General features: G+C 26.8%; 1 protein-coding gene across 1 annotated transcript; it reads right to left on the minus strand.

Moving 5' to 3' along the window:
- Nucleotides 1–4731: 4731 nt before the first annotated feature.
- LOC132939457 (dipeptidyl peptidase 9) lies at nucleotides 4732–11818 on the minus strand. The gene is made up of 16 exons (XM_061006629.1): nucleotides 11637–11818; nucleotides 10974–11468; nucleotides 10780–10915; nucleotides 10579–10722; nucleotides 8844–8952; nucleotides 8607–8783; nucleotides 8317–8485; nucleotides 8087–8246; nucleotides 7799–8013; nucleotides 7424–7559; nucleotides 7184–7356; nucleotides 6999–7118; nucleotides 6782–6934; nucleotides 6558–6700; nucleotides 6385–6496; nucleotides 4732–5380 (listed from the first exon to the last, which is right to left on the minus strand). Exons 1-16 carry the CDS (start codon nucleotides 11652–11654, stop codon nucleotides 5288–5290), a joined length of 2553 nt encoding a protein of 850 aa, XP_060862612.1. The 5' UTR covers nucleotides 11655–11818; the 3' UTR covers nucleotides 4732–5287.
- Nucleotides 11819–12170: the final 352 nt, after the last annotated feature.

Here is a 12170-nt window from a genome sequence, read left to right on the forward strand (position 1 = left end):
TTACCACGACTAAAATTTATGAATTTTACAATATACACACCTATAACCTATACCTACCTAAATATTGAAATCACTTTATCAATGATGTGATAAAAATAAATGATACCTACCCACTATGCCATGGTTGAATTTAGGACAAAAAAAACTACAGATGAAAAAGCTACGGATGAAAAAACCATCGACAATAAAGCCGCGGATAAAAAGCCACAATCAAAAAAAAAACTCAAAATAAGCTAAAGGCTGCAGCTTACAGCACTGGAGGCATGTATAGTGCTATAAAATGTGTAAGGCCCGTTTAAGTAAGTCTCGTCACGTGCGTCCCACTTTCAACTTTTTTTTATACAATATTTTTATGTATAAAAACCACGTGCAAAACAACGTGCACTGTAAAAAATCTTTTTAAATTTCAACTAACGTCACTATGTAAATTTACCTATGATATGTAAGTTAATTGATTTTGCATATAAAAGTAGGTAAATTTATCACAAGTATTGAAGTACATAATATTCACGCTCATTTCTGTGTAAATTTCGACTGAAAGTGTTATGTAAATATACTGGGGTTATCAAAATAAATTCATTCTGTGTGTAAAATGTTGGTAAATTTGTTACAACTTTATAATGTAAATTATGTTTGTATACATTTTTGTTTACATTTCAACTAGAAGTGCCATTAAATATACACAGGTAATGAATGTAAATTATTTATAAGTAAAAAGTAAAAACATTAGTAAATTTATCATAACTATATATATAAGTAAATAATGTTTACATATACACTTCTGTATAAATTTTAACTTCTGAAATACAGTGAAACCTCGCCTAACAAAACCTCTAAATAGCGGACACCTCGACAGCACCCTAGTGTCCGATATTTAGAGATTTCACTGTATATGCATTATACATAATATTTTGTCTAGACTAGTCTGGTTTAAATAGACCACTCTTGACAATGGATATTAAGTTATCAAATCGATAACCAATAAGTGAGTGGAACCATCGTTTTTTTAAATTAGTTGATCACATTACCACAATAGCCCATTCGGATTCTGTTTGGACAATATTTTGAAAATTTGACCAAGTGTAGGAAATTATAAATTAAATATTCGGTGAAAATTTTAAGTACCCACGGTTAAAACTTTTTGAATTACAAAAAAATAAAAAAAATAGTTTTATTCGTTCTATGAGAGTTTGTTAATTTACGGGTGTAAATTGCCTAACTTCAACCGCTCATAAAAAATTAATTCGACTTTCCGGTAAAATTTGCTTGTGATAATAATGTAAAAAAACTTAAGGGGAATCTTCTATGGATATTTTAAATCTTATATATAAATAGAAAAGTGTTTATGAATTTCTAACTAGAAATAATTTGCCAATTTTCGTGCTTTTGATGAATTTTGTCTAAATGTTGACTTCAGACGCTCATAAAAATTGATTGTGGATTTACGCTCAACTTTTTTTTAAATGTTCACTAACATCAACGTTGTATTACATTTTCAAGTTTTTTTACCGATCGAAAAGTTTTGTATCGACAATAGTTATAAAAAACTAATAAAACTCGAAATTTTCTTATACCTATATAGGTGAGATAAGTTTTCGAAATAAAATGACCAAGCCAAAAAAAAGTGAGAAAAGTAACAGAGTTGCAGCTCTGATACAAGGTAATCTTTTGACGATTTGTCATTTGACAATATAAAATCTGACAAATGGGAATCGATTCCATTGCGATCGTGCGGAATTAACAATACTAATGTGCCAATTGAACGTATTGTTCATATTATTATTGCGTTAAAATGTTTTGAAATCAAGTTGTATAACCTATATACCAGTAAATAATACAAGTATAGCAGTGTATTACTTATATTAATAATTTATTTTTTATTAGAGCTTAGTATGGTTTATTAGTATAATGTTAGTATTCAGTGATACCTATGCCCATCAGCGTATCCAGGGAGAGTATTGTTTAATAATGCCCCCCCTCCCCCCCAAAAAAAAATGTTAAGTAATAACAACATTTCATTAATAAAAGCTAAAATTTGTCAAAAATCGATTTTCAAACCCCCTGTGTATATTATAAGGGCCGTTTCACATGGACGCGCGCGTTTTTATTAAAATTGGTTAAATAATAAATTCATACGCGACACTGCGACGATGTGGAGCGTTTCCCTCGCCGGTATGGCGCGTATGAACTTAATCATTGTAAACTAAAATATTTTTACACTGTTATAGTGCTATTGTAACAACGTATGGGAACCTTGTATTAAATTGTCAAGCTTTTTGATCCAACAGGAAATATTTTATAAACTTTTCTAGAAAAAAAAAAAACGGAAAAAAAGAAAATGTCTATAAATAGCCCAAAAAAGTAGAAATATTTTGAAAATTGTATCTTGTATGGAAAATTATAAAATAAACATTTGGTGAAAATTTCAAGTCAGTATCTACGGTTAGGTATTCGTTTTTAAATTACAACAAAATAAGAAAATCGTTCCACGAAAAATTGTGTGAATATCCAATGTTGAAAAAATTTGAATTTCAAACGCACATAAAAAATTGAATTGACTTTCCGGTACTTACTTTTTTTTTGTTAAAGGTATGAAAGCTAGTAGGAATCATGAATTAAATTTTAAAATCTTAGATATAAAAATATAAATATTTTTATGGATTTCAAACTAAAAATAATTTTATATATATTCGTGATACTAACACGAATTTTGTCAAGGCACGAAAAATAAAAATAATTAACAAAAAAAAAATATACATTATTGTAAAATCAATACATTCATTGCTCCACTAAGAATCTGAAATGAAATTATTGAATACATTTTAACAAGTAATTTTATTGATTTTTTTTATTTTTACTATATGTATACTATATAGGTATTTTATATACCTACCCTACCTACATATTACCATATAGGGGCATAGCCCATAAGTTGTACATATTACTAATGTAGATAAATTGTTTTTATAAGTTATTAATTATTAAGTTATATCATATATGATATACAATACAACTATAGGGATTATTAAAATATTATAATACAATTTTTAAGTATCCACATGTTAAGTAGGTACCTACCGGCTACCTATAAGTTATAATACATTGCTGTATCCACTGCTAGATTTTAATTGTCGATACTCGATAACAATAATTATTATTTATTTCAAAACCACATTTAATTCAATGAAATGTTGAAACTTGAAAACAACAATAAAGGTCGATATTTTATTTGCAGATTATAGAGCAATATTATAGTAGTTATAATCATATTATATTACGCAACGTTTACAAAATACGTAGGTACCTAGGTAAGACACATGATAATGACGTATTCATACAATACGTAGTTATATTATAATATAAAAAATAATAATTAATAATTGAAAATAAATAAAACTGGTGAACTCGCTCTGCTGTTTACTGTTTGGATATTATGTAGAATGTAGACACTAGATAAGTTTCGAGTGTACCTCGTCACAGAGGAGGTCTCTCGTCTCTGTAATGTAGGTATGTTTAAATAATTAATTCAATGATAAATTATTATTGTAAGAACCTAATAGGTATACGACTAATGGAAAAACCGTTTCTGAACGCGTAAGACCTAGATCTAGAACAGCACCTATATTTTCTGATAAGAAATACCATTATATTATATAAATACTAGTATTTATAATCAATGGAAATACCTAGTTAATGTTATAGTATATTGAAAATTTAAATTATTATTTGTACCTACCTATTTACTATTTTTTTGAAGTAGGTACCTACAAAATAGATTAAATTTGGTACCAGAAGCCACTATCCATCATAGTGCTCCGGAACATGACGACGCACACAACAAAAAATACATCATTGTAAAACTAAACGTTTTTATTTTTTATCATATTTGATTTTATGAATTATTCGTCTGCTGGCCGATATAATATTTTTGTTCAAATTGATTAAAAAATCGGACTTTTTTATTGATCAAAACCGTAAGACCATAATATCCTGCATACACTTCTTGAATTCTATACCTACTTAACATACTTTTATCTGATAAATGAGTTTTTTAATTAAAATGTAACTTTTGGAATTTCCCAATAGTTTTGGAAAAATATATATCAATAATCCACAAAATAAATATTACAATATTTATGGCTACCAAATTTTGTTATAAAATAAGGATATGATTTGTTTAAAAAAACTAAAAAGTATAATAACTAGCTAGGTATGTATAAATGTAGAGGGCTAAATATTAGTAATACTGTATTTCTCAATTGTGTATTTTATTATACGGAAACTGATTACAATATATTGTAATCACAAACATCAGGCATGATTGCTATGAATAATAATTGAATAATAAAATGATTTATTGCTAATAGTAAAATTATCAATTACCTTTTAAGATGTTAAAGTATTATAACTACAAGCCACTTAAACTCTACAGTAAGTTTTGTGTATAAATCATTATTTAATTAACATGAACATATTTATTTAATTATAAATATTGTTTTATTAAATTTGACACTAATGTGTGCACATTTCTATAAGTATGCAAATTGTATTTCCCCCGAGTTTTAATTTGTGATTTATTCTCATTTAAATATTTAACTGTTTTTGCAGATCACTGTAATTTTATTGTTTATAACATTGTTAATAACTTACAAAAAATATTTTATTTTTTTTTTTTTTATAATAATAATTATTAATTATAAATTATAATAAATATAAAATAATAATGATTATCTAAAAAATATAACTATGCTTGATATTTATATTATGAAATATAATTAAATCACTAAATAAGCTCCTAATAAATAGTTGGCTAGGTCTGTAATTTTACAAAATGTACTAATATTATTTTAAACATAATATAAAGTAATATGTTGAATTGATAAACAATAATAACAAATTTTTTTAAAGTTATTTACAATAGCTATATCTAATTAATAGTAATTTAAATAGGTATAACAAAATCACAGTAAAAATTCTGAATTATTTAATTTTAAGTACAATACAAAAATGGTTGTATAAAACTATAGTATCCATATATTTAGAAATGTACAATAATTATTTAATACTCATTTAATTTTATAATTTTAATATAATCTATTATAATACAGTAATACATTTTTATATAAATTTGACATACAAAAGTTTTATAGTTGTTTTTATTATTTTTTTTTTTTTGTATATAATATGTACTTTGATAAAAAAATTAACTAGATTTAACAATAAATTAGTTTTGTAAACAAAATAATAATTATAATAATAAATAAACAATATATTTTTAAGTAAAAGGTTATAAATAGTTTTGTAAAAATGATAAAAATGTAGCATCATAATGCTTAGTAGCATCCAAACTTCTTAAGCTATGTCTTTCATTTGGGTAAATCTAAAATAATAAATCAAGTATAAAGTTTTATTACATATTATCATTGGCGCAAATAGAGGGGGGGCAATGTCGGTCAAGTCCCCTGCCCCCCAGTTCAAAATCTAGTAATTAGTACTAATTTTTATATTTTGTGGTACTAAGCAATATGGCCTATGGGGAGGGGGGCTTAAGTCCCCCCAAAAAATTTAGTCAATTTGCGCCTATGCATATTATTAATATTTTATTAAGCATTATTAATCAAAATTGTCTTATAATAATCTTCAATGTTTGACGAGTACAATGAGAATACAATAAACTTTGTTTTTACATTTAATTGCCATACGAATATATATATTGGTTTTAAAACACAGTTAGAAATGATTTGTAGAATTAGATTGCACTGATTTTTATTAAAGACGTTTTACTGTAATTTTTTTAACAGAAGAAGGTTTACCCTCTATTTTTTCCAGAGACAGAAAGGGTTTCTACTTTCTTTCTTCAAGTTCTGCTCTTTAAGGAAAGTATAAGACAACACCGTTACCACCCAAAATAAGTTAGGGTAAGAAAAATAGTTTTCTTGCTTCACTTTAGAGTTTAGAGTCGTAATTAAATGTATAGAATTAAAATTATTGAAAATAAACTTAATAGTATATTAATGTAATTTTAAAAAAAAGTATAAAATTAAACATAATAAGTTACCTAACATGAATAAATAATAAGGTAATAAATTGAAATTAATATAAAAATATTTAAAATAATATTTACAGTAGAATCTAGATAGTCTAATGAATTCAGGCCAAGACAATTAGTGTTGTCCGGATTACTGAAGGTTTTTGAAAAGACAAATTACAAAGAAAATACCAATGTTCTTCTAAATTTAAATGAGGTTGAAGTTTTCATTTTTTTTTAATGTGTAACCTTTTTGTCTTATCTACCCTTCACTACTGGTTACTAATAATAGATTAATGTTCTGTCCAGACTACTACGTTTATTGGACTTTCAAATGTCAACTGTATTTATCTTACTTGAAGTTGATAAGGTTTTCCATATTTTACAAGTGTGTTGATCAGTAAACTGGTATGAGAGAAATGAACATTTTCATCAATTAGTCCATGTATAATTAGTAATCTGTTCTCCCTGGAAAATAAGGTTAGGTAAAATATTATAATATTAATTTAATATATTTGAGAAAACTTACTCATCCGGTAAACGACTGACATAACTTAAGACAGAACCATTCATATATCCAACAGAATTGTATTGAGGTAAATCCATATATCTTTCTGTATACCCAGTATCATACATTGCCCATGATGTTACAGGAGCTCCAGCAATAGCTAACTGAATTAAGCACAATTAATTTATATACTATATGATTAATAATAAACAAATATCTACTGTTAAATTGAATACACATTTTACTTTAAAAATATTTGAATAAGTAGCAAGTCCCATAAGACTTAGATACCCCCCATACGACCATCCATGAATTGCCAACCGATTCATATCTATATATCCAAGGTATCCAGCTAACCATTGAAGAACTTCGATTTGATCTGAAAGTTCTACAGTGCCCTTTAATCATAAATTCAGTTTATTAATTGTTCATTAAAATATTGAAACATTCCAAGGCACTCACCAATCTTCCTTTTAGATGGCTTTCAAAAATTAAACCTCTATGTCTTGAGCCTCGAGAATCAATCGCAATGACTACATAGCCTTGAGATGCTAGCATATGCATTCTGATATGCCGTGCACCCTAAAATATTAACATTAATTAATTATTTAATTAATAAATATTAAAGAATTATTATTTAAATGTACCTTAAATGTATTAGTTACAAGTTGTACTTCTGGTCCACCATATACATGGAGAATAGTAGGATATTTTTGACCAGGTACAAAATTATGTGGTTTGAACACCATAGCAAATAATACATCTCCAGAACTAATTTGGTGAGTAACTAAAGTTGGGCTCTGAAGAACACTATTAACTTCTGAATTCAAAAATAAACAATAATTAAAAAATAAAAACATTTAAATTTTAAATAAGAAAAACATTACCTGAGTTTTCTACTAAAAATCCAACTGACTGTAAATATATTCCATCAACAGTCATATCATTATGTTCTATCCGAAAAACTTGACAAGAAGGAGGTTTCCTTATATTACTATAGACAGCCACACAAATTTCGCAATTCTAAATGAACAAGAAAAGTTACACAATAATACGGTTTTAAAGTTAAATTGACTAGATGTACTTTTAATTTATAATTATATGCAATACCTTACAATATATTAATTAACTTATTGTTCATTATCATTTTAATTTTATACTATAAGTATTAGAAAAAAAGTTACATAGTACTATGAACAATTAAGACATAAAAAAAGTATTTCAATTTTCAACTTAATCATTTTTATTTTTAAATAATTTACCTTATCAATATCAATTTCATAAGAGTAGCCTGGTTTAGTAAGTAGTTTAATATTTCCTGGGCTTTTTAACGATACTGCATATAAATGTTTTTCCAAAGGTGACTCTCTGACTGCCATAAAATATACTATTTGATATTTCAAATCAACCCAAAGTCCTTTACCACATACTTCCCAATTTCCACTGGTCAATGCTAGTTTGGACATCATCATGTTGTCTAATAAATAATTAAATGTAAAGTTAACAAACACATTAATATAATTATAAAATATATGATTCAAATTATATACTTTCACTGGGGTCTACATTCTGTATGCCATTTTCATGAGATACTTTTGTTATTATACTAGTAATTAAGTATAAATGTCGAAATCCGGTGTCTTCTGTAGCCCAAATCATGGTTACTTCACTACTACTTGTAATGGGGAACATATACAATAGATCATGAACCTATAATGTATAATTTAATATTTTATGTTTAAAAATGATACTGTGAACTGTAATAAATGTTATTTCTTACATTGACCCAGACATTAGAAGTCTGTGAATATATAACTTGAGGTGGAACAAAAGTTGAATTGTGTGACGAATTTATTATATTAGAAGAAGCATGTTCAATAAAATTATCAATTGATAGAACCATTAATTCAAGTCTTTGTTGTCTACGATCCAAAACTTGAAGCCATATTCTAAAACACAAGTTTAGATTTTTAAAACACGCCTTCATAAAAATGATTTATATATCTTAGAACATTGTATTCAAAATATATCAAAATAAATTATTTATGTTTCATATGAAGTTATACTAACAAGTCATCATTAGGCGTCCATCCAACTCTTACTAAGTACTCCATCCAAGGAAACATATGTGCCAATGGATATTGAAGTTCCATATTTTTTATATTAATAATTTGACATTCTCCATCTAGTTGGAATTCTACTAGTTTTATGTTAGACTTAGAATTAGCAGTACCAGCACGAGGAAATCTGTAACAAATATTCAACAAAATAAATAATGATAAAATATTTCATTAGTAACTATCATACCTATATTGTTCAATTTCACCACTACCAGCTGAATTTGATGATGGAAAATTGAATATTTTTACTTCACTTTCATCAACTTCTTCATATAAAATCCTGTAGACATTATCTTCTACATTGTATAAAATAAAATAATTATTAAAACTATGTCATTAAAAGGGTAGGAATCCAGAATTTCATAGCTCCTTTAGTAGGTTATTTTTATTTTTTTGATAAATCAACTTTTAATTACTTAGGTGCAAGCAGCAAGAACAAAATTAGTATAATAATATTACTTAAGGGGGCTGCAGTTGATGAAAAAAAATGGCTTTTAGACCAAAAAGCCAGACAAAAATGAAGGAATTTGGTTTGATGGATTTTAATTTTTAAACAATTACAGATTAAATTCACACACATTTATGTGCGTTTACTTTACACACACTTAAAAGTTACTTGGATTTCATCATTTTAAATTGCCTATATTGAGATATTTACAACACGAACACCTGCAGTTCCCTTATTAGAATATTTGTCAAATATCTTAACTTTTAAAACAATTTTAGGAATGTTAAAACAATCAAAATTTAAATATGATTATATAGCCGCCATTATTTTTTAGTATAAATTAGTTAGGGATGGGTCAAACTATGTTTTTACCAATTCAAATCTGAATTTTTGCTAAATTTTTTCCTAAAACTATTCAAACATGAATATGACCCTTATTTGAACTTTTAAAAAATATGACAAATTAGAAAATCTACTGGTAGTAAGACAGTGTTTTCACTTAATAAAAAGCAAAATTAAAGAAATCTGCTGTATCTGCTATATTTTGAAGTTGGTTGTGCTCAAAAAATTTGGACGGTTTGAGTTTGAACTTAAGTCTTACTCACCTTTCAAACTGTTTTAATTTTTTGTATGTCCAGGTATTATTAGTTTGAGAACTCACCTCCAAAATTAATATTAGACTTGAGTTATGTATAGAAATCAAGAAATTTAAATTTTCAAAATGTAGGTAGGTAGTAAATTATTAATCTATATTGTATCAATAGTTACAGACAGACCAAGCATGCTCAGTAGGGCCCATTATTATTTTGAAATAAATAAAATAGTGTACTGTTTGTGTTTGGTATGATAAGAACATTATTAAATGATGGTTTAAGTTTTAGTACTACATATTTTAAATTTTTATGGAATTGAATTACGTTTGGTACTTAACATTAGAGATGTTACAAACCATAATATTTAAGGTTGAATCGAACCCGAACCGAACTCTTCAAATATTTTATTAAACCGAACATTAAAAAAGTCAAAATTGGAAATTATTTTATTTAATATTTATTTATAATTTAGCCACCATACCACAGAATTATTGACTAAAGATTTTAGATTAGTGATATCTAATAGAAACCTTATAGAACTGACTTTTATTTTTATTTCTCTGGTTCGAATATCGAATCGAACTATTAGGTATTTGGTTCGGTTCGGAAATCAAACAGTTTGTAACATCTCTACTTAACATTATTCAAGACAATTTTAAACCACCCAACATTATAATGTTATTTTAAAAAAAACCTTTTCAAATTTTACATGCAAGCTATTTTTAGTAATAAACATCAAAACTAAGCAGTTTAAAGCGAAAAAAACTAAAGAATTTATTTTACTAGTTTACTTTAAAAGACTTCATTATTTTAATTATTAATATTCAATTAGGTTGTCTATATTATAAAGAAAATAAATAGATATTTTCATTGAAATATACCTTTATGTTGTTTTGGTTGCCACCAATAACCATGATAACGATTAAATTCTTCTTGCATTACATAGGAAGGTACACCTGCAGCCAACGGATCATCTGATAAACACCGTCCACCTTTGTGAGCATATGTCAATCTTTTGGTACTACCTGGAAACAATTTTGTTTAAATAAATTTAAAAATCCATACAAACATAATTAATTTACCTGTAGCTATATGAGTTACCCAAATATCAAAGTTACAAACATATGCAATAATATCAATATTATTTGGACAAATTTGAGGTGAAAGCTTAGCTCCAGCAGCATTTGTTCTTAACTCAGTTGGATATAATGAATTTGTCTATCAAATAAAATTGAATATAATACAATACTTTAAATAAGTTAATGTGATTGCTTACTGAGTATTCATTATCATTACATTGGAATAATGTACTTGCAGCAGGGAAAACAATTCTACCAGATTCACTATTGATTTCATAGGAGGTAATTCCAAATGTAGTCAATCGTTTTCTTTCGGATAATAGTTGTTCTTCTCGTGAATATCGACCGCTCATTATTACACTTGGGAAATTGGATTCAATCAAAGGTTGCCATGGTAATTGACCAGCAACACTTTGATTAGGTAAATCAACATAGAGAAGAGTTTCAAATTCATTTACAGGAGCACTAAGAAAATAAACCCGTGTTTTTCCATTTTGTAATCGTCTAAATGACACATGCGAGATGGACATCACTGATACAGTAGAAAGACGATGGCGAAAGTCACACACTGTTTGTCGAATTTCAGACCAAGTCTTTTTTGCTCCAGGGTTAGTTATTGACTGATGACCATTTTCTAAAGCATTATTATCACCGTCGGTTGGTTTTTGATTAATTGCAGGACTGCAGTTGCCCTGTTATACAAGAAAAATAAATAAATACATTTATATTTAAATTATAATAAGTTGTAGAACGTATTTGTATAAAACGAACTACCTATATGTGCAAATTGAGTTAAATAATATTGTAAATATAATTATAATTTATATACATTTTGCATTATACAAATATATTTAATTTACCTGGTCGTTAGGTAACATTATGCACAGAATTTAATTGACGAAATAATTATAATGTACTTAGTATCATAACAAATATTTATAAAAATATTACACCATAATAAACGGAATTTAAAACGAAAATGTAATTTTTTTTAATTCATAAATTGGCAACAAAGCTATAAAGGCCTTTCACCATATTTAAGGTTAGATGTAGTGGGGAGGATCGGTTCGTCATTCGCCGGTTGAAATTGAGTAGGCTAACTGCTGTTAGTAGGATAGTGTTATCAATTATCAATTGTTTTTTTTATGTGTATGTAATTATAGGACGTAGGTATGTGATATTATCATCACAGAATAGATATAAAGCTATAAATATATGATATAATATTCTTATTTCTTATTGTGCCCTAGGTCACAGATTATAAAATAGTATGTATATTTAAAAAAAACATGTTTTTATATAAGGTATGTGTATATCATAGGCGGCACTTGGATCTAATTGTTAGGAAGAGGTGGGGGGGGAGGGCAAAAATTAATCACAATTTACTGACCCAT

This window comes from Metopolophium dirhodum, chromosome 2 (assembly GCF_019925205.1).
Source record: "Metopolophium dirhodum isolate CAU chromosome 2, ASM1992520v1, whole genome shotgun sequence".
NCBI classification, from domain to species: Eukaryota; Metazoa; Arthropoda; class Insecta; order Hemiptera; family Aphididae; genus Metopolophium; species Metopolophium dirhodum.

Bases quoted from the DNA above. Each gene is read 5' to 3' on its own strand.
- LOC132939457 (XM_061006629.1), bottom strand. The intron at 8,784-8,843 runs GTATGATAGTTA...TATTTGTTACAG, and splicing joins GGTGAAATTGAACAATATAG to ATTTCCTCGTGCTGGTACTG. The intron at 8,014-8,086 runs GTATATAATTTG...ATTATTTATTAG, and splicing joins GAATGTAGACCCCAGTGAAA to ACAACATGATGATGTCCAAA.